General features: G+C 34.0%; 1 protein-coding gene across 2 annotated transcripts in view; it reads right to left on the bottom strand.

Moving 5' to 3' along the window:
• The window catches only part of Ask1 (apoptotic signal-regulating kinase 1), a 141014-nt gene that overhangs the window by 105685 nt on the left and 10470 nt on the right, over positions 1-24859 (bottom strand). For both annotated transcript variants that reach the window (XM_081726821.1, XM_081726819.1), the window contains exons 5-11: positions 24045-24217; positions 14242-14410; positions 12147-12256; positions 9013-9296; positions 7915-8074; positions 5072-5231; positions 315-484 (exon numbers count right to left, since the gene is read on the bottom strand). In XM_081726821.1, coding sequence (XP_081582947.1) covers positions 315-484; positions 5072-5231; positions 7915-8074; positions 9013-9296; positions 12147-12256; positions 14242-14410; positions 24045-24217 — 1226 coding nt within the window. The remainder of the gene's footprint in view (positions 1-314; positions 485-5071; positions 5232-7914; positions 8075-9012; positions 9297-12146; positions 12257-14241; positions 14411-24044; positions 24218-24859) is intronic.

Below are 24859 nucleotides of genomic sequence, written 5' to 3'. Positions count from 1 at the left end.
GCACTTTTTTTTTAATAAATAAATAAATAATTACAGCTCTCTGAAGTTCATTTTCCCACGGTTTCGGCACCTTATATCGCCGAAACTATCCCTTACTGACCGAAGTTTCACAGGACTTTTTTGTTGGTGTCGGTGTCGGAAATCAGCAACCGAAGTTCGTTCAAATAGTTTCTTACCATCCTGTATATATATATATATATATATATATATATATATATATATATATATATATGCTTACATAAAATCAAACCCATTTTTGCAGCTTCATCTTATTACTATTAGCACTTTTTCTTTAAATATTATTAAACTATTACCTGACACTTTTTATCATGCTTGCTGTAAACAACCAATCGTGAACTTGTCGACAATTTCCCTTCATACTATCCAGGCAGAGATTCCAAATTTGAATAGATTTCTGTTCGGCTCCCAAGTTCACATTCACATAGCTTGGCATGTATATTTTACTTGGTTCCAAGACAAGTATCTGGAAAAATGTTAAATATTTTCAATACTTTCTATATATGAAGAAAGAATATTACATGATTTAATAAAATGGATCTTTCCGTTATACATAATATATATAACATACATAACGCCGACAAATAGCCTCACTTCTTACGTCTCCATTAAACACCCAGTAAATAATCAATATATATATATATTACATTCTGTTTTATTTTCTATTTTTATCGTAAGCAGCGTACCTTATTATACTATACTCAGTAGAACATCACAACAAGTTCGATATACCACGGCTTGACTTCAAACTAACGTTAACTGAATAAGAAAAGTTATAATTTATTATATACTAAATCTGAAAAATCTTAACTTTTCTTAAATTTAATCATCATTTAGAACAATCTATAAACAGTGCTTGAAATATATTAATTTGAAACATGGCACTAAATTTAAGAAATCTCATTCCAAAAGATATTCTCAACTGAATCAAGTTGTAGTAATGTTGAAATCACTACAAATATACTATTACAAGGTCATCTCACTATTACATGGTTACCACATTTCCCTTTGATGCACGTATTTGATGATTCAAACTCTGCTGTGAGTACAACCTGGGATAAAAATTCAAGGATAGCGCGAATTCCACTCTTCATAATTTCACTGTTTAAGAACGTAAAGTATAATTCATATTTCTCGAATTTTAATTAATACATTTGAAACTAGTTACGGTTCAGTATTGAAACTGACTTGAAACTGAATTATGACTATAGTATGTAGTGCTGATGTGGATGAGCATCTAGCACATGTACATCAAAATAGAGCCTAAACAACAATAAGGTTTACCATTATGAACGCTAGTAACTCCGTACAGTACAGGAAACACGCACCATGGCTCGTTGAATTCAGCAACGGAAAAACTTTTGTTTCGGTTATCTGGCAACACATACGTGACGTCACACAAAATGGCAACCTCGTCCCGTAAAGCACCGTGTTTTCATTGTGAACGAATATACGAAATCTAAATCATTTACAACTAAGGTCCTTTTATCTTACACCCCGATTTTTATTTGTGGTGTTTTCTACGAAAAAAAAAGTAAAAGTCTGACAAGGAGGGTGTCCGAAGTGTAAATCTCAAATTTCAAATATGTCTGTACAGATCGTTAGGGCGGGGGGGAGGGGGGGGCACAGAATAAAGATCAGCACAACAAATTTCGGCGGAACCCCGTATTTGGGTGGGCAGTGCCCCATTTGCGATTTTCGTCTTTCGTAGTAAAAATCGGTCTTTAGATTTGAAAATTGACTTATTGTTGTCGACAATCGTTATCATTCGTCTTCATTTGCATAAAGATACTTCAATTGTGGGTCAGGGATCCCTATGTGTGTGTGTGTGTGGGGAAGGGGGTCCGCCACACAAGTGTGATACATGTTTCCCCTTCATTTTGACGAGCTGAATTCAAATATGTCATTAAAAGTTTTTTGTGGAGCACATGTGCGGCACAGGTCTCTACCTAGTTTCTGGGATGCTGAATCTCAAGTTGAAAGAGAACTTAAGGGCTTGAAATAGAAGTTTGACAGAATCAGTGCTTACTGTATGGATTGAAGCAAAAAGAGATTTCATGCTTGTACATGACATGGATGTTTGAAAATGCGCAATTGAAAAAGCGAAATAAATTAATCTTGAAAACTTTAAGGGTTCCAAAAGTTGATGCACCCGTTTTAAACGGAAACATAATATTGTGCAGCGAGAAGTAAAATTCGTGTGGCGAGCAGACGTTGACACTTCACAACAAATAGAAACTTCAGCCATATCTTTCCAGGTAGAAGTCAGGGATACGTTACCGGAATTCGATATAGACAATACTTATAATTCCGATCAAAGTGTTTTTGCAATGAAAATAATCGTATGTTAGGCATACAAGGTGGGAAAAAAAAGTAGAAGCTTCTGCACAATCCAAAAATGCCGTATCTCATAGCAATACGATAATATCTCTTATGTCTGCCAGTGGAAAATTAGTTGGGCCATTATAGATTGTATTCCCAGAACAGACAGGAAAATTTGGAGCACAGATCAAGAAAACTTTATTCCAGCCCCCAAATGTTAAGGTATCTGTATCAAAATCTGGAAAGATGGGTAAGCTGTATTTGGAGGAGTGGATCCGTGACGTTTTGGTTCCTAACATAGGGGACAAAAGTGTCTTGCTCGTAGATTCATGGTCATCTTTTAACGAGAAAGAGACGCAGCAACATATTCCGGACGAAAAAATGTTATGTAAACAGATTCCACCGGGAGCAACTTGGGTTGTACAACCACTGGATATTTGGGGCTTTAGAATATGGAAGAATTTTGTACGGAAAATAAGAGATTTCGTAATTTTACAAAAAATTGATATACAACGTCACAACTTAACAACATTATAAAATTGCAATCGCTAGTTTATGAACAACTATCATCGCCAAGCTACCATGATGTGTTCAAATATAGTTGGTATAAATCCGGATGTGTAGATGCGAGGCCGCCAGAATATGTTAATCCAGTGAGTTTCTCATTTTCCTTAAAAGACACTATCATATTTGCGCGGAACACTTTTTCAAGCAGTTTCATTTCTGTAAAACACACAATACATAAAGTAAGCACGAATTCTGCCAAACTTCAGCGCTTTAGTTCTATTTCAAGCCCTTCAGTTATCTTTCAACTTGTGATTCGGCATCCCAGAAACTAGGTAGAGACCTGTGCCGGACATGTGCTCCTCAAAAAACTTTTATTGACATATTTGAATTCACCTCGTCAAAATGAACGGGGAATATGTATCACACTTATGAGGGGGACCCCAGTGGCCGATCTAGCCCGGAGCCGGAGGGGCAGCTCCCAGTTTTTTTAGTGCCAAAAATAATTGAAGATATTATTTATATATTCTGAAAGTTTATAGTAAACTCATGATATAGTATCATAGCCTTTGGTCGGCTTTTCCCAGTTTTTACCTTCTAGATCCGCCACTGGGGACCCCCCCACACACAGGGATCCTCGACCCACAATTCAAGTATCTTTACGCAAATGAAGACGAATGATAACGATTGTCGAGAATAATAAGTCAATTTTCAAATCAAAAGGCCGATTTTTACTACGGAAGCTCAAAATCGAAAATGGGGCACTGCGCCACCCAAATATGGGGTTCCGCCGAAATTTGTTGTGCCGATCTTTATTCTATGAGCCCCCCTAACAATCTGCAGAAACATTTTTGAAATCTCAGATTCACACTTCGGACACCCTCCTTGTGAGCACTAAGAACTGAAGACGTTGATAACTCATGTCATCAACGAGATTACCGTCGACACTTGTATAACTACCACCAGGAATGCTGCCCTCAGGATGCGTGTGTGTTTGCAGACGCGCTGCCCACTTTGAATATGTTTTTCGTAAATGCTCAAAAAAAAAAAAAATAAATAAATAAAAAAATAAAATAATAACAAATAAAAATAAAATAAATAAATAAAATAAAATAAAAATGCTGAATTCAACGAGTTATGTATCGTTATTATAGGTGTTCCCTGTACAGAGTTATTGCGTTTATATTAGTAAACTTCATTGTGGTCCACCCTGTACAGAAAGGACATAAAACTACCTATCACTAAGATCGTTAACCGTATAAGTAATACTGAACTGTCAACACAAATCGTAGAAAATATGAGATTCATGGTTTCAACTCTTGACAAGCCACTCTTTCTAAGGTTTAAAATGAATGTACGAATGTCTTACTTTCATATTGCTCTATATCTTATTCGTGAAAATAATGATTAATAAAAATGAACAATGTGAGGTCTATAGTATTTCGAGTATTTCGTTAACCCCCCTTTTTTTCCTACATAAGAAACCTATTGTGCTACGAAACGCTGTAAAGACATTTTAAATAAACTGAATGGTATATATATATATATATATATATATATATATATATATATATTAAATTTTATTATTGAATTACCATTACTATGGTCAATGCCACTATAAATATAGCATTTACACTTCACCCTGGTTTAATGAACTTTCCAGAAACCTAAAAGGATCAAAATAGAAATAATTGGGTCAATGTATGGAACGATCTCATTAAAAATGAGAGAATCATTCTTGAAGATAACAAAGCGAAGAGAAATGTCGAAGAATTCTCTTTGCTGGCGACTGGAGGTAGAAGTAATTTGAGAGCCTATGCATATATAAGCGTTGTTACCTGTATAATATTTTGCTTTGTTCAATACAATTTTTAAATTTTAACTTGAAGCACCACTGAAACTTGACAGGATTTCCTTGATTTTTATTAATATTGAATATTCCATATTATCATTATTATACAGGAAACAAATAGCAATGTTAAACTGCACAATAAACTAAAAAGGAATCATTTCAAGATTGTCATTAACTTGTTTTTTTGTGTACTTTCTTTGTATACAAGCAGGTCTGCTAATTTCTCCAATCCCTATCATTTTACATTTCCTTCTGTTTATTTCGTAATATTTATGAAAAGTTTACTAATATGAATTCACTATTGAGATTCTAAATGAAGATAACGCTTAAATTAGAATGAGCAAATTTATTTGTGGAATATATTCAAGTACATACCGGAAATCTTATATTACTCCCGACTTCTGTTTTCGTTGCTTCTACAAAATAGTCCATCCAAAACTGGAATACCTGCTCTTCAGGTGTTACCTCTAACTCCTCGTTTTTCTTTCGAAACCTATTGATCAGTGATATATTTCCAATAGTTGACTTCAAATACCTAAAATAGTAAATAACTTCTGTAACATATATAACAACACATTCACGTTAATCACCGTAACTTCAGCGAATACGTATAAAGATAACTTGTGTTTGGTTCCAATACTACTTTTTACAGGCTTTTATCTTTAATTTGAAATTATAATAGTATGATACGTTTGTGCTTCACTAAGAATAAATAATATTAAATATTAAAATTACATAAATACAGTATATGAATCCTTAATACTCTATAATTTAAAAATGTATAAGCGTACATCAAAGGATCAGCAGAAATTTAAAAATGAAATCTTTCAGTTTAACTTTTAACGATTATGCCCTTTAGACTAAGACGGATGATTAAGGCACGTGAATGATGATGATGGAAGAATCGATGGAATGAGAATGTAAGAGGACACGGGAGTACCCCGAGAAACCTACAGACACAAAACTGTCCTTCACAAATTTACTTGGCTGGCGATCGAACCAGGGTTTCCACGAATCAGAGGTAAGCGCTCTACCACTGAGCCACCGTGCCCTCCAGCAGAAATTTAAGGAGCATCTCAATAGATATAAAATAGAACCTAGATAAACCTATGCTGGTTAAGGCTAATAAATCGGATGCTCTCAGCCAGTTCTGTATGTTGAAATATTATATCGCGAGTCAGTTCAAACATACACGATCTATATGTTTTACCGATGGCTCTTACTTTACTACCCGCCAATACAAGATGAAGAAGATAAAATACATAAAATATAATAAATAATCTTAGTCTGTTCCTTGTGATTTAACCTTTACAAATAAAAATCCAAATTCTATGACAATTTCTAATTGTATTGCTATATATTATTTTAGTGCTCACTAAATATACTAGCATTTCATTTCGTAAGCATGACATACAGATTAACTAGCTGTCGAGTTTTTGTTTCAAGCTACATTTGACCGGGTCCAAACTTGTTCTAGTAAACTTATTTATATCTGTAAACTATAAGTACCTGAAAGAATACAACAATGAATTAGTAACATGAAAATCTGGACCCTATACTGGCTGAGACTTGAAACTTGATATCTATCACTAATTATTTAAAGATTTTTAGAGCGGAATTATATATAATTATTAGTAGAATTAATAATGGAATATGGATGTACTTAATTCCCACTTAATTTTGTACTCAGCGCTGCATTTTGCTTTAAAATAATAACTTTTCGAGAACATTAAATGTCGGGATAAATATCAAATATATGATGTAACTTTTTTTTGGGGTACCCTGTAGATAAAAAGTGTGACGTGATGGGAAGAATTTGACTTGATTTTTAGACTTAGCGGATCGGAATTATTTAAAAACACCTATCTCCGTGACTTCTACAGAAAAAGAAAAGTTGAAATATGTTGGATAGTGTAATCATTACAGCCCGGATTTATATGCAAAATGCATGTTTATATTAACATGCAGAAACGTACGGAAAGTATTTTTTTGTTTCCAACGGACTTGTACGGATGCGTTTGAGACGCATATGTTAGCGCATATAAGCGCATATTTTGAGTGAATTTCGATGTGCATGCATATTTCACAAACTTTACAGGATACTGCATATTTCCGAATTTTATTGCTGCACACTAGCATATTTCAGAGTATATCACAAGAAAGTAGATTATATTTAAAGTGAACTAAATCACTTCGTAAACGCAGACGTATTTTTTTTTAAATTTTTTATTTGATTTATTTATTTATTTTTTAGCGTTGAGTTAGTTGCTCACAATCCTAGGTAAATTCACTTACGATTGCTTTCGCATTCGTGTTTCTCGGATGCACCTGTAACTTCTGCTGATGTAGAAAGGAACTTTATCCACAAAACGTTTCTCACTGATAAACGCAGAGGGTTTACGGAAGACTTACGGAAAACGTTCATAGTTCATTGCATAAAGGTTATTAAGTTATTGAAAGAAATTGAGATTTTATTTTCTTAGTATATATTTCAGTGCATCCGTTAAAATTTTAATGCAGATTTTAGACATTTTTCGTGCATATGTCGAAGTTAGTTTGTGCATGGAAATCCGTGCTTTAGTAATTATTGTTCCAAATGAATGGGATGACTAAAGGGTTTATGCGATACATACTGTTAATTTGTTTATATATATTATTTTTATATACTAAAAGCTATGTAGGTATATATATCTTTTAGTCAATTAATGGTGTTAAGCTGCAATTCCAGAATAGTGTTATACATTAAGCTATCTTTTGTTTATGATTTTGAAGGTACGCTATCTTTTGGTATGATATGATATTTTCACCTTTTGTAACAATTCAATCGTGACCCAACCTTATAGATGCCTGATAATGGCGACAGAGTAAAAAAAAATCCCCTAAATTAACAGCTCAGAAACAGGAAACGAGTCATGTGAGTTCATGTATCTAAAATGTATTCTTTGTGTATTGTAACTTGTTCATGGTTAATGTTGACACATGGCACTGCTTTCATATTTACAAACACATCCTTGCCATCCATATTGATAACGTTGTAAGATATCTTATTCAGTAGGAACCGACTCAAGACTTCTATTTAGCAATGAAACAATCTGATGCCTACCAGTTATATCTATTGATCCAATTAAATTAAAACTCTTATTTACTGAAAAGAATCGTTTCTAGAAAATAACCTTATATTACTAGATGTTCATTAAGATCTTGTAAAAATTACATACCAATTCGGTGGTTTTAATTTGAACATGCATTCTGCTGCCTGAACAGCCTTCGCGTAATCTTCCGCTAATACACTTATTTCGAAAAACGTGGCTACATCCCAGTAGTCCTGCAGAGACGATAAGCTTCCTTTCTTCCCAATCAAGTTATTAAGCACCATTCCTGAAAACGAAATATTGAAGGTAAAATTTACGAAACAGAACATAATTATCAGATCTCTAGTACCTATTATAACCAAAATACTACAAATGAAGCCAGGCATGAGAAATTTTATCAGTTATCATTCTGTCTAGAGATGTTTATTCAGTTTACATCTGGGTGGTATAATCTTGCAAACTTATTACGTACAACTAATGAAATATTTTTAAAACACCAATGACATTCTAATACTATGTAGAACTAAAGCGCAGTTAATGCGACATTTCTCTTACTAAACAATAACAATTCATTTACTCAGATAACCACTGAAAAAAATTAGCAGCAACACATTAAAGTAAATATTCAGTTTACAGACAAGATAATATCGAAAACTTATCTCCGGCAATATAGTTTATTTTATCAATGCTTATTTTGAGTAAATATATAAGGTGATATTTACTTCAATAATCACATCATAAACATCTGAATGAATTCCGTAAAAGGAACGTTACTCAGCTTATTTCTCCTGTGTTCACATCACACTAGTCTGCATGGTAAGTTTTGGCCTTAATATTGCAACTTACGGGAGACTAGTACTAGGTAAAATATGTTTCTTAAATATTGACTTGATCTAGGCAAGATTTTAGAAATTTACATTTTAATACAAGACTGGCATATATGAATGTACATTTGTACTTACTCCTGCACTTCAATAATCACTTAAGTCGGATTCATAAAGATAAAGGAATAACGACATCTAATATAATAATAATTCGGCGCAGAGTAAGTACAAATTTACATTCATTAGTTTAGAAATGCGCTATTTGCAATCCTTGACATGGTGATTGTGGTTTTGACAGTCAAATCAATTCTACTTAAAATTTCTAATGACGAATACTTGTCTAAATTTATGTTAATCAGTAAAATCAATTTATAAAATGGAGTATACTGATGACATTTACCTATATGCTGAAGTTCTTCTGACTTGCTAAATTCATTTCCTGCTATTACTAGTAACGTTGCTAAATTGATACCAGCATATTCGTTTGGTTGAACATCAAACCCTTTCCGGTACCAATAAATAGCATTCTTCAAACTCTCTTTGTCCGTATGTCTCGATTCAACAAATATATCTTTGTAAATTCTACCACACAAACACAGTATGTCAGGTACATGATTTTCTTTTTTCTCTAAAGCTTTTGTTATAACTTGCAAGGCCTTTTCTCTATCTCCTTCCTGGTTTCTCCTGAAAATAACAAAGAATAAAGCAGTGTATCAATTATTAAGCAAAGTTCTACTGAAAATCAACATAAGGAACTTTTCAGTAAGACTATAGGATACTGAAGATATTCTGTTTTTAGTTGAATGTAAGAGATTTAAAAAATTAACCTTTAGTTTAAAAATTTCGTCTACGAAGTGGTTTATTATCCGCCTTACTGATGTATATAGATGTTATTTTAATAGTAGGATGGGTGAACAATATGTTGTTTTTTTTATTTAGTTACTGGATATTGTATGAAATATGCTAAATGGGCTCGCTACAAGCATGGTGTTTTCCTGCTTATACTGCTAATAAAGCATATCCATTTTTCATTGAATTTTTAGAATTTTATCATTAAGGGAGTTTGCTTTACAGAGACAAAATAATTTACTTCTTTTCTGATGACACTCGTCTATTACGTAGCCTGAGAATTTAAATCGTATTATATTGTATAGTATCACAATTTTTCACATTTGTATAAGTTGATGAAGTTTGTCTACGAGTTGAATTAAAAAAGAACAATTGAAGTGAAATACTTTAAATTTATGAAACGTGTGTAAATAGCAACATTAAATTGTTTTTATATTTGTATCCCTAAGTTGTGAGCTACTGTGTGTAGTGGTCACGAACATTGCAAAAACTTATTCTCGGTTTCAGTGTTTTCTGTTAAAAAAGAGCTACGTTAAATAGAATGAAACCGAAGCTCTTCATAAGTGCCTGGCTATTGAAGCCAACAGGCTTGGTTGCCGAAACCACACTAGAAATGTTATAATTCTGTTTGGAGTCTCAAAGCACATAATAGGTGAGTGTTCATTAATTTTAACAAAATGCGCCATATTGTAATTGTATTAAAGTTACTTTTTTCTTGCTCGAATAAATTAACATTATCAACTTATGTTGATAAGAAGTGCATAAATTGTAACTTATGGCTGTTGGGTGGTTGGTTGATTTAGAGTTTAGCGTTCCGTTCAGCACCGAGACTATATGAGACGCAGACCTATACCTAAACGTGGGATCGAGTCATATGAGCTCCCACCGAGAATCGAACCCGATCCTACCGCGCCCAAAGCGGGTACGCTAACCATATAACTACGAAGGAGTTCACAAAGTACGCCTATTATCTTAATTTCTTGTAAAATACGATAAATGGTCATATTTTGTCTTTTCCGTAATAGTGAACTACTAATTACGAGATATGAATCTTAAGTACGAAATCCCCTTTTTAACTTTGTAATCACGGGGTTCCGTCTAATATAGGTGTAAAACCAGTCAGAGAAAATTTAAACTCTTGAATTTACATGCACACATATTACATGTATACGTATATCCAACAGAAATTTAGAATTCACAGATCTAGTCCAAAGCAGGTACACAAGAAGAAGCCTATTTGGGTAACCAAACCAATATCATTAGGCTAGGTTGATTTCGAGTTCAACGCCTCTTTTGCTACCGAGGTTATATAGAACGTGGATCTACACCTTAACATGAAATCCAAACTACGGAAGGTCCACCGGAAATCGAACCAGGGTCTCCTATGCTGAAGGCTCCAACGCTACCCATATAGCTACACGAGAGCTGTACTCTGTTCTTCTATTCATCATACCGCTCTCAAACTTAATTTTTCACTACTAGTTCTCTATCTATCCTTTCACTCTATATCAACTTCAATACTCTTAAACCATAAATATCTGCTCATCCTATGCCTGCCTTATTGGCCACTGATTCTGTAAAGTTCTAATAGGCAAAAGTGATAGAGCCTATCTACTAATATAAATTGGGAAGATTATCTACTAATATAAAATAAATGAAGACAATAACGAATTTTGTGTGATATCAAGGCGAGTACACCCATGCATATACTTGGGTGTATATCAGTATTAGGTTCTATCCAGCTAAAATGAACAATACATGTCACAAATAAAATTGCACTGCATTTCTGGAGAATTCTTATGTTGGTTGATGGCTCAGATGACTCCTTTGAACTTGCGGGGGAACCCATGCCAGTATCTAATGGTTTCAATTTAATGTACTATGTGTCAAAAGGTTTAAAGTAAAATTGTGTTTTCAGATTCCGCTTCACCCTGCACAGTTATCGAAGTAGTCAGTGTCTGCGCAGCCACGATTTTCCAAGTAGAATTGCACAATAAATTACCTCAATGAAAATTATCTTTAGTATATCCCTAAACTAGTCCTATCTAATTTCTGTTTTCTTTATTATTATTATTATTATTATTATTATTATTATTACGTCCAGTATTTTTGTTCTCTTCTTCTTTTTCCAATTTTTTATTTTCTGTCGTTCCATCCAGCAAACTTTTCTTGATTTTACTACATACCCGTATTTTGAACGCTTCAAGTAGTTTATTATCGCATTCTCGTTAGGTTTAAATTTCTACCCTTATACACGAAACATATGACAGAGTCTTTTCTTAGCCCTTTGTTCAGGAACCCATAAAATTAGCTTTCCTTCTTTTACTTATTTTACAATTTCTCTAACTTATTTTATCTTCTGTTTATTCCTTAACCTTAACCTTAACAGATACTCACACGAATATCTGTTCTATTTTTTTCTACTCCAGTTTCTACAGTTGGTATAATTTATTCTGTCTCAATTTACTTTTCGAACATTTAATCTATCAAATTAGGTTCTTCTCACTCTCTACGTCGACTGCAATATACCTGATCTTTTATGCTTTCCTTAAAAACTGCAAGTCAAACTAAACTTTTTATTATGAAACCATCACCCTAACGCCATCTACCTAACGTAGCTCTAGGCAATAAAACTTCAGAAATAATACCTTCGAAAGTAAACCATATTCACTGTAGATGACTTACCTATTTAGAGCAAAAGCGTATAAATATCTTATGGCTGGAGTGTTAATATAATTCTTCTTGTTTGGTATTGTCTTAAGATCATCAACTAACTGGACCATAGCATCATAGTCCTGTAAATATGAAAGACAAAAAACAAGTTTATCATTGCTCTTTCCACAAAAACACTGCCATAACATTCAATTTCCAGACATAGCATTTCTTATGTGAAAATCCTAGTGATTAAGTAAACTATGCCAAATGAATCTCTTATACAACTGACGACTTTTCTCGTATTTTAAACTTCCTTGTTATCTCCAAAGCTCTACATTTAGGTTCCGACTATTCTTGTAATTTTCTACCCTACTACATTATTTTACTACAAATATACTCCGATCTGATCTTTCCACCGGAATAACACACTATCTTCGATACTGAGACATTAGAACTCGAATTATTTCAGCATAAAACAATAATCGCAATAAACAGAGAATAACATCTATTTCTTCTTTTACGACAAATATCTGGTCAATATTAGCTTTGGTTTACTGCAATAACTTCGCAAAAGAAATTAAAATCTCTGAACAAAGCAAATTTTAATTAAAATTAATAATTGTGTAACAGCTTCGCCAACTAACTAAACATCATGGCTTCATAAGACGCATTCTTTTGCGAGTATACGCATAATATGAATAGTATTTACTACCTTAGTCATCTATTCAGTCTCTGTACATTACTACCTGATGTTTTTGGTATGTGGCCATAATTGATGATTAGCAATAAGCTTTACTGTCTGATACATCATCCTATCACTTGCTTACATACAAAATGTCATGATTTTCATAAGTTACGCATATCGCATATATACAGGTTGTTTCAAAACAACACCGACAACGTTTGGGAGGTGATTCCTGACACCAAGATAAGACAAAAAGTATACACCAACCTGGGTGTACAAATGCTTCTTTTCGGAGTTATAGGCTGCCGAAAATATGAAAACGTGAAGTTTAAAGGTTAATAGCTCTAGAACTATGGGACCTACTATAGTCGGATCAAGACTTCACTGAAGAATTAATATGCGCCCTATACAAACATCCAGGTTTCAGAATCCTGCGGTAATTCTGCAACAACTTTTATAGAGGTAATTGGTGTGCACTTCAAATTATATGCCAGCAGCCAAACTCCCTCTATAAAAATTGTTCCGTGAGTACCTTAGGATTCTGACACATGGATATTTGGATAGGGCACATATTAGTTCCTAACTGAAGTGTTGACCCGACTATGTTAAGTCCCATAGTTTTGGAGCTATGGACCTTTAAAGTTCATTTTTTCATGTTTTCGGCAGCCTATAACTCCGAAGCATTTGTGCACCCAGGTTGGTCTACACTTTTTTTCTTATCTTCGTGTCAGGAATCACCTCCCAAACGTTGTCGTTGTTTTGAAACACCCTGTATATATATATATATATATATATATATATATATATATATATATATAAACTAGCGAGACGAATGTACTAGTGTGTCATATATAAACCGCTTAATACAATCGATCTTTTACTTTCGTGAAGAAAGAAAGGAAAGAAAAAAAGGACAAATTCTTCCCATTACCGAACAGTACCAAACCGTGTCATCTTCATTACAAATATTCTGTCTTCAATAACGAGTCGTCTAAACAAACAGTAAAGCTCCACAAACTTGTCTCTTTGATAGACTTCTTCATTTAACTGTAAGTTACCAGCTTTAACACTCAATCGTAATCGTCGTCTTCTACCTAGTTTTACTTTCATCATATCTTCGATCATGTCCCTCAAAGCTTAATTTCTTCTCGCTGTATGTTTTAATCAACTTTATTTTCTCTTTTAAATTATATGACATTGTTGTTTCTAACTCAAATATTTTATAAAACTTCCTCACTGTTTCTCGGTCCACCAACTATTACCCACATTTGGAAAGGTGAATAGCTGGTGGTTGGTGACTTTTTAGTAACGTTCACAATTCTACTCCACGCGAAAGATTCCATTCACGAAAAAAGTAAATAACCAATTTCTGACTACATAATATCAATACTTGAATTTATACAAATGACCAATGAATAATATAAAAGATATTTAACCTACCTGTATTTCCCTGAAGGATATTAATACATTGAGCACTACTTCACCGGAGAGAACATTTGGATCATCTAAGCGCTTCCTCATGTTATGAAGTTCTTTGGCCAAGGCATCGCCAGTATACATTTCTCTTGCTTTCCTCAAGTCGGATAGGAACTTTTCTTTCATATGAGCTCTGGGGAAAAAATGTTAAGATAACAAGGAACATTAATTGTTAAACTAACTAATATACATTCTTTCCATTAACTACAAGGACTACGAGCAGAAGTGCCCATTCTTTTCACGAGAACAAGAAGGTTTAATGAACATAAAACTGAAATTTGAACATTCTACAAATTACCATCCTTTCCCTCTTTAGAAGTAGAATTTTCGAAAACGTTGCAACACGTGTTTGTTCATTTTTAATGAAGAACTTATAAATCGAATTTAAGCGAATCTTCGTATCGGGTATTTTCTGAATTTTAAGAGTAAGAAATTTAAACATTATACCGATTATTTTTAACTGAAAGTTTAAATATCAAATTTCACACTTCTAACTTGAACTAATCCTCACATTGGACATTTCGCTTATAAAAAGTAGGAAATTCGAATATTATAGAAATTGCCCCTTTTTCCCTCATTAATAACGGAATTTTGGAAACCACCTTCAGTTATTTTTAATGGGAAATTTATATCTCGAGTTTCAACTTCTAATTTTACAGATTGGCGATATATTCTATTCTTTAAAAAAAAGTCACCCATCTCCTACCCTTAGGAGATAAGAAATCCCTTTCTTTCGAGACGAAATAATTTTTCTGTACAAATTTCACATTTCTAGTTATAGTAGTACGGTCTGGGCATTGAAGAATGAAGCAGTTTTACTCTTTTATGTAATAGTACAGATTACGAGTTTATACACTGAATTTCACACCTTCAACTTAACCGAATGATTTGAGAAATTTTAAATAAAGAATCAAAAATTTGATGTTATGGAAATTGTTTTCTTTATCTGCCCCTTAGAACCGGAATTTTCGAAAACCCTGAAACACGTATTCACTTATTCAGGCTTCACACAGAAATTTTCAAATCAATTTCCCTTACCAACAGCTATCGCTCTTTACTAACGACCTCCACCATCCCCATAGCCGTCCAACTCTCCTTAAGACAACCTTGTACAGTATTTTCTAAAACCCATATTAAATTTACAGTAAACGAAGCTGAAAAGATAGATATAAAAACAAACACAAATCTTCATTTATCACTACAACACGAAATAGCTACTCAAGATTCTGTAGTCTTGATGGTGTAATATCACTAAACATTTTAGCGTAATGACTAATAATAACCTTCAGTTTATACTGCGCCTTGAATACTTATAGAATGTACAAGTTTAAGAATGAAATACGTATCATATTTCTACGGCTCATATGAGCAAAACTCTTCGATGTCCATTTTAAGTCACATCAAATTTTCTTCCTCTATTCCAAAATTTCAATTTCTGCTTTCATTGATTCTTCTTCCTGCATTGCTTCAACCTTCAGTATTTTACTTCTCTTTTTTTATTTCTTCTGTCAGTTATTCTTTTCAACTTTTTTTTTTTTGTCCTCTTCTGTATGAGTTTTCCTGGCATCTTCAATATATTCTTCGTAGCGCCTCCTAGTTCCGCTCACATATAACAACATCTGTTGTGTTATTGGCACCTTCTGTATTCTCCCAAAATACCTGATAAAGTCATACACTCTTCTGTGCAATGAGGTTTTTCTCATGAAAATTTTCAACCAGTAGTGCATTGCTAACAGAGAAACCACTTTCCACACTTGAATTAGAGTGGGAAAATTTAGGCACAGCTTTACAACTTTCCATAAATCTTCATATGCCTTTCTGTCAAACAAAAAGGATGAATAGAAATCGTCTAGCCTAGTTTCCTTGCAAGTTTGAAGCAGCTTTATCATAAAGCAAAGCATATTGAACCTTTGTCTTCTCTGCAACATAGTCAGTAATATGATTTTTTAAAATTTTTTTTTATTTTATTTTATTTTTTTTAATTTCATATAGAACTTGCAGCAACATTCCGAATCTTACGTTTCCCCTGTTCAGCCTGCTTGGCGATAACACAAGGGTCCAATGATGACAATGCCTGGACAGCTTTATATGTTAGAGGGCTCCTCTCAAGAATCTTCTTGATCATTTCTATTACAATTTGTTGGCATTCTTGTTGGAATTTTTTGACATACACTTCAGATGATTTTACTTCTCGAAGAAGTTTCTTTGTCTGAAACCCAATATCAATATCCTTTAAGGGACGTAAATTGTCAACATTATTCAGGTCAATAGCAAACAACTTGTTTAAGGTGACTGGCATTTTTGTTGGCTTAACAACTCGCTCTATTAGATTTCTTACTAAAGCTGTTAAGTCAGAAAATAAGTAGGGTGACAGCGGCTCTGGCGTCTGAAATTTCTTCAAAAATGGTTCACAATCAGCTGATAACCTTTTGAAAAATGAATGTTTGGGTTTTAGAAACACATGTTTCGTTTGCTCCCAAACATTATGAAATGGTCTGGTATGTGTAGATTTTTCACTATCCACAAACTTTTTTCACATCATCAAAAAGCAGTGAGGCCCTGTCAACATAAGTTATATTCTCCAGTCATCTAGTAGTACAATGCCGGATGGGAAATACACTTTTCCATATTAATGCAATGAACTTTGCACGACGAGCAGGTGAGTCATTAAAAATGTAGAAGATATCACGCAAAAAGCTATGAAGATCCCACAACCACTTCCAGTCCACTTTTTATTGCCCCATTAATAACATGAAGTCCACAAACGCCAATGTTCACTAGTTGTTTCCCCTCAGATCATCATCTTTCATCTTTTCTTCAAATTTATTTACGAAACTTAGGTTCACATTTCGTCCATCCATTGAAATCTGTAGGATGTTCCTTAATGCCAATGGACGTATTCCTTCACTGAAGCAATCCAGAAGAATTTCAGAAGAAACTCTTCTAAAAAACCACACACTGTTAAAACAATGCGTACACACTCTATTAGTATTGACATAAAAAAACCTCACAGACAGGTCAATTTGACCCTGTTGCACAATTTCATTCAACGATCATCAAAACAAATAACGAAGTTATCACATTCACTTAACTGTCCTTAAGTGCATTATCAAAATACAGTGTAAGTCCGTGATTTATAACAAGAACATTTTGTAGAGCTCATCTGGAATTTGGAAGTAACTGCACTGTCTGGAAACATTAAACGAAATGTTTGTCCTAAATCTTCACACGAGTGTAATGAGAGCTTGCTATCAACAATCTTCAGTGCCCACAAAATCTCTGCTGTTGTAACATTATCTTTAGTACAAAAAGTCTCTAGTAACTGCACTTTTGATTGGCTAGATGAAGCATTTTTGGACAGTGAATGCTCTTTTACATCAACTACACTACTACGGCATTTTATACTTTGCGTGATAAATCTGATTTTCCTTCCAGACTGGGATCTTTATGTTGTGCTCCTTTTACAGCAGGTTCATCAGAAGTAATAAAAAAATTATTCTAAGATGACTGAGAGTGTACATTTTTGGTCAAACTTGCATGAATTTTTCCCCTCGCATGTGACAGTACTGCTTGGCGTCCCATATTACCAAGGCTGAAAGACTTCGTACACACCGTACAATAACCACGGTACTCGTCAGCTCCTCTTTTCAACCATCCAACAAACTCGGGATACTGTTTTGCATCAAGCCATCTTTCATTAAAATTAGTTTTCTTAGATGTGATTCATTCAATCACACCTAAAATGAAGAGAAAGGCATGTAAATACAAGCTCAATGGTAATAAGTAGTATAATGGAACAGTACACATATTTATTTGAGTGCCAGGGGCCTAAAAACACTACTATATGTGACCCTGCCCGAAGAAACAGATCTTATGACGAAAAGTTTCGATGTTTTGAATGTAGTAGTTTTGAAATCTTCAAAGCCTTCTGAACCGAATAAACCAAGTCTCAAAGCTCTAACTTTAATACTTTAACATCTTTAATATATAATTATTAAATCACATCGTACACGACAAAGGACGACACACGACAGAAGGGGTAGTATGAGTAAAGAGAAGTAATTGCTTCTTGAAGGGAATTCAGTATTTTAGAAGCAAATGTTTAAAAAGAGTATCCAAATGCATTTGCTCCCATGTTTATTTATACAGTGTTGGGAGTAGCTCGGGATAAAAGTGTTTAAAGAATAATAAGATACTAGTTGTAAAAGAAAAAGAAAAAGTCGTTGTTAGGTGAATGTTTGGTTTGTGATTTTTAAGAAACAAGGATCTTGTCGTAGAGGTTTGTAGATGATTCAGTTGTAAGGAGGTTACTTATATAAAAAAAGAGTACTGAGTAAAGTATTGGTCAAAGATTATGTTATGTGGGATTAATATGTATAATTAGTGTCGTAATAAAAGTATGGAAGTAAAGTCTTATACAGGTGTAAACAGTTACTAATACAGGTTTAACAATTGGCGCAGTCGGTAGGATTACACTTGGCATTTGATTGATAAAAATTTCTTCTTTTAACAATTTTGAACCGTTTGATATTGAGACTGGCAGAATTCAAGTTTATATCGAAAGATTTGAGCAGGTGGCACTTTCTTCAGCTCTACCAGAAGACAGAAAACTTTCCACTTTTCTTGCTGTTATAGGTTTACAAGCTTATGAAGAATTAAGAGATTTATGTGCTCCTTTAAAACCGGCACAAAAAACGTATGCGGATTTAAAAGAGCTGATGCTTCAGCATTACGGAGTGAAAACCAATCAGATAGCTGAACGTTTTAAATTTCATAACATCAGACAACAAGAATATCAAACTGTAGCACAATTTGTGATGGCTTTAAAGAAGCAAGCAAGTTACTGTGATTTTAACTCCTGTTTAGATCATTCTTTAAGGGATCAATTTGTTTTTGGTATGAAAAGCAACATTGCCAGACGGCAGATATTAACATCAAGCACACTAACATTTCAACAGGCTATTGATATTGCTACGGCTGTGGAAAGAACAGAAGAACAAATGGCCTTGTTTAATAGTGTATCTGATCAAGCACAACATCAAGTTAATCTAGTGCAATCACGCTGGTCTAAGAGTTCAAAGAAATTCCAAGGAAGATTGGGATGTACAACAAATAGTAGTAGTTTACCTGAAAGTCCAAGACGTACTTCGACTTATTCTTCGTCTTCGGACTCAGCTAGCAAAAACGATGGTAGAAGGAATTATTGCAAGAGTTGTTTACGCTCTCATTCTAAAGGAGGGTGTCCAGCTTACGGAAAGAGATGTTTTAAGTGCACCGGTCTTCATCATTTTGCTACTGCGTGTGTGGTACAGACTTTGGAGAGTGAAATTAATGAACTTCATTTAAAGGAATATGATACCGATAAAGTACCAGAGATTGAGAAACAGAATCTGTATGATGAGAAAACACCTAGAATATTAGATCAAGATAATGTACAAGATTTATATCAAGTTTTAACATTAGAAACACTACATTATCAATCTTCAGATGATGTTCCACAGGAAAGGCCATCAATGGAGAGATTGGATAATCACAATGATGTATACAAAAGGAAACTTAACCCAGAAACAGATCTATTGAGTAATCACAGTAAGGATAAGGCAGTTAAATGTAAAGATACGCCTGAAAGGAAAAGGAGATTGCCTAAATACAAAGATAAGATGAAATATAAAGTAGATAGGTTACAAGCAAGTACTAGTAGATACAACTCACTAATAGATTCGGAAGAAGAGGTCCTTCTTGGTTCCGATAGCTTAGAAGAAGAACAGTGCAAGGACAGAAGACAGGGAGAAGCGTATCAGAAAAAATATAAAAAAGTCAAGTCTTTAAAGAATCAAGAGATTAGGATTGTGGAAAGACAGATTTTAAACTTGAGAGAAGAGGTTTTTCAATTTGTTCTTAATGAATTAGGATGTTGGCAGAAAATGGTTCAAGCATGGTGGGATAAAGTTAATCAGATAGAACAGAGACTAAAAAGAGTAAATACAAGGCCAAGGTCGAAGAAAGGGACAAAGGTCGAATAAAGTTAAAGTAAAAAATGTATAAGTACTGTTTGTTTTTAAGGATACCCGGGAGGATTGTTGGGAGTAGCTCGGGATAAAAGTGTTTAAAGAATAATAAGATACTAGTTGTAAAAGAAAAAGAAAAAGTCGTTGTTAGGTGAATGTTTGGTTTGTGATTTTTAAGAAACAAGGATCTTGTCGTAGAGGTTTGTAGATGATTCAGTTGTAAGGAGGTTACTTATATAAAAAAGAGTACTGAGTAAAGTATTGGTCAAAGATTATGTTATGTGGGATTAATATGTATAATTAGTGTCGTAATAAAAGTATGGAAGTAAAGTCTTATACAGGTGTAAACAGTTACTAATACAGGTTTAACATACAGTTTTTGAAATATTTGCTTAAAAATTTGAAGGAAAAGCATTACTTCAAAAACAAGCAATTACTTCTTTATATTCATACTATCCAAGACCTCCCTCAAAACCTTCCTGCAGGAAGCACATACCCTCCAACCTCCCACTTTATCACTAAATAACGATGAGACAGAACTTACTTCAGACAGCAAGTATTTTTCTAAACTAAAAATATGGTTTGTAAAATGTGAATAAATTTAACTTCGGAACAAAAATTTCATTCACTCAGAAAATAAGTTCCATCTCCAGGTTTGTAGGAGCATCGAATGCATCCTTTATAAACTGAATAATTTCACTGATTTCTTGTTCATTTCCCTGACTTTTTGCACATAGCAATGTCCGTTCCCTATTTTAAATTTTCCTGACTTTCCAGGTCTGTGTGAACCCTGTTATTACTATTATTAACTTAACGTAAGAAACACACATTACCACAAGACTGACCTGGAAGTATTCCTCTGAAGACCAAAAATTCTTCAAAAGATTATTATCGATATTTCATGCAAATTTATCGACTGCTTTTCTTCAGGACGATTTAAAGCTTAAATCGAAAGGCTAAATAAATGTATATAAAACATTCTATACAGAGAATTAATTACTGGATCCACAAATTCTCATAACTGATTTATCACCACTGAAGTGCCATACCAGGGTGTCTATTGGAGTTGACTTGGTTATTTCCAGTATTCTGCTAGAAAAAATTCCTGTATACTACGGTGATTTTTTTAAAAAAAGGTGAGCGTCACATAGATTGTATCCTGTGATATTTAAGTCTACAAAATATGTTCAAATACAGTTTTCTTCAAAATTCTAATAGAAAGAAATCACAGAAACTAATAGGTTAAAATAAAATAAAATAATAAAAATAAAAAAAGAATGTTTTCTGGACACTACTTCATAAATATTAACAGAGTACAAAATGAATATATAGTAAGTTAAAGGTAACATTTTCTAGTTACGATTTAACCATTTTCCTCATGGTGTCAATTTCTGTTTGCAAAGGCCTGCTTCCTCTTTGTATTCTGGAATACAGTTTTGCGTTTCAGTTCCGATTTTCTGATCTCATTAACGACAACTTTTTAAGTGGTTGGCCAATAAGCCCTATCACTACCTACATCCAGATGATGGGGTTGCCATCTTGCAGGGTCACAACGGGAATATTTACATTTCTCCAGTATTACACAGTAAGTTCTAGTACAGTTTCAGTACTTCCAATATCGACACAGATTTCCAGTATCAGTAGACATCCTCCATACCAAAGTATGTGATTAGCCAGCTACATAACATAATTTAAGCTTTAAATCATCCTGAAGATAAGCATTCCATAAATTTGCTTGAAATATCTATGATCTTTTGAAAAAATTCTGATACTCACAGGAATATCTCCACGTTAGCATTGTGAAAAGTATTCCCTTACTTTTAGTTGAAGAGTTCAAACACCGAATTTCACACTTTCAACTTAAACGAATGCTCACATTTGACACTTTTTGAATAAAGAACCGGAATTTTTAATACTATAAAAACTGTCTTTTTCTTTCATCCCTTATTAGCAGAATTTTCGAAAACACTGAAACATATATTCCCTTAATTTTATTTAAAATTTGTATGTCGAATTTAACTTTCAATTTACCCGAATCCTTACATTGCTCTTTTTTTTTGAATAAATAATCGAAAATTTTAATATTATTAAAATTGTCCCTTTGGGTGTAGAATTTTCAAAAACGCTGGAACACTTCTTGAGTTACTTCTTTCTAACTTCAGGGATTCATGAGATACTGTTGTCCTGGCAAATATAATTAAACACCACTTAAGACACGTATTATATTTTTAATCCATTGCTTTCGTGATAAAAAAGTTTTCAGTCCGAATTTCAACTTTCTACCAATAGTAATATGGGCTGGGTACTGATACGTGTGTCGTTTCTTTTATATAAGAGTATATAGATTTAACAACTTAAGGAATCAAACTGACGCACACTCACTTGAACTAATTACTATCTTCCTCAGCAGCATTTTCTTAATGCATCTACAGCAGCTTACCCCATCACATCGTTGTAGTTTGGAAAAGTATACATATTTGTTCTTGAAGACTGGTTAATTGCATGTATTAATTCTTGAGTCAAATTAATAAAAAAATTCTAGTGTCCAATCAAATTGATCTTCCTATGAAGGATGTTGGCTAAAAGTGTCCTCTTCTTCCCTATCCCTTTTAAAACATCTTTGCTTGTTACTCTCTCCGTCCATTTTATCTTCTTCATCTTCCTCCAACACCACATTTCGAAGCTCTCTAAATATTTCTTCTGTAACTTCCGTAATGTTCAAGTTTCTTAAACATACAGTTCAATACTTCATATATAGCAGTTAACTAGGTTTTTCCTTAGTCCAATATTAAGCCTGCTAGTTAAGAGTGAACTTTTCTTGTTGAAGTCTATTTGAATATAGCAGTAATTGATCTGATCTCTTCGGTGCAGTAAGTGTCTCTCATCAAAATACTTCCCAGATATTTGAAATAATCGACCTCTACAAGTTCTCTTTGTTCTATTCTGATCCATAAGGGTGTATTTTCACGGGATATTCTTATGGCTTTCGATTTTTCGATGTTGATTATCATTTTATATTGTTTCCCAGTGTTTGTCCATCATCTCCTGTAGTCTTTCGGTTCTAGCTATAACAACCGTGTCATCTGCATATCTAATCTTGCTAATGAACTGCCTTCCAATTCTGAAATCTCTAATTCTCATTAATGCTTCCTTTATTAAACATTTACTGTAAATGTTGAATAATTGGGGCAACATACTAATCATTGTCTGACTCCTCTTCTTGCATCCTGTACGCGAAATTAGACGAATGAATGATAAATGCAAGTGAATTATTACGGGACAATTGCTAGAACAAAAATATGAGAGATAAGTGAACCCCGTGTACCGTAGTCGCTAACGCTCTCGCCTTTGGTGCGGGCGGTTCCGGTGTGGACACTAGGTCGAAAAGGTGTAACAGATATTTCAGACTAGCCATCCTATGTAAGGTTTCTCCCGAGTTTTCCTTATTCACACTAGGCAAATGCTGGGATGGTACCTAACATACAGGTCCTAGGCCGCTTCCTTCCATACCCTGTTCCCCGGCGAAGGTCATTGATGCCGGTAATGTCCAGAAGTATGTATAAATAAATAAATAAATAAATGAGTGAACCCTGAGATAATTCAAGAACACGATGTTGTCCAACACAAACTAACGTGGACTGGGATCTGACCTAAGACTTCTCTCATCATTTTCTGTAAAGGGTTGCCTGTCTTGTGATGTCATTTCTTACCAGGCTATATTAAAAAGAAAATCAAAGAGAAAACAAACTTTCAACTTACTTTGATTGTACTTCGACATCTTGTAACAATCGCTTCAGTTTGAGGGTTAAATGTTGTTTCGGGTCTATAGCACCTTCTTCTCCACTAACCCTAACAGCGGTTGGATTTGTTGTGACACAAGTGCCACATTCTACTACTTTGTATGATACGAAAGTATAGCTGCCGCATGATATCTGTAACAAAAACAAGAATATATATCAATAAACTCAAAAGTACTCACTTTTGCACTTCCGAATTCTTATAGATTGGAGACAACTGTCACCGAAAATTCTACGTTTAAATACGAGTATAATTTTTAAAGCAATCTATAAGAACTTGGGAGGAGCAAAAGTGAAGAATCTAAATTTATTGATAAGGTTGCTCTTCAAGCAGTTCACATTACAATGAACAATGAACGGCGTTCACATTACAATAAATTATTCTATTAAGTAATTATATATCTACAATTAAAGTAGTAAACGGAAATAACTGACGCACTTGTGATGGAAAATTCCAGATACTGATGGGAAATCCAATAAGTAACACAGCGTTTATGTACTCACGCCGTGTGATCAACGCAACAAGTGAGCAATGTGCGTCCGAATGCAATGACGTTGGATTCGAGTGGACATACTGTGGAATTTCACGATGACTGTCCATCAACCTCACGCGACGAATTACGCTGGCGAGAAATCAGTCGAACGGAAGAGGGATAGTACCGAGCCGATGTGATAAGATCATTGAATGTGTTTCAACAAGAGATATGCAGAATGTGGCAGAAGTTCCAGGAGACAGAAATAACAAGTGACTCGGGCAAGTGTACTCATGAGGGAAAA

The sequence above is a fragment of the Thermobia domestica genome, chromosome 1 (assembly GCF_964235325.1).
Source record: "Thermobia domestica chromosome 1, izTheDome1.hap1.1, whole genome shotgun sequence".
NCBI classification, from domain to species: Eukaryota; Metazoa; Arthropoda; class Insecta; order Zygentoma; family Lepismatidae; genus Thermobia; species Thermobia domestica.
Note: the sequence above shows the minus strand (reverse complement) of the source record. Positions and strands in the feature narration are given on the sequence as shown.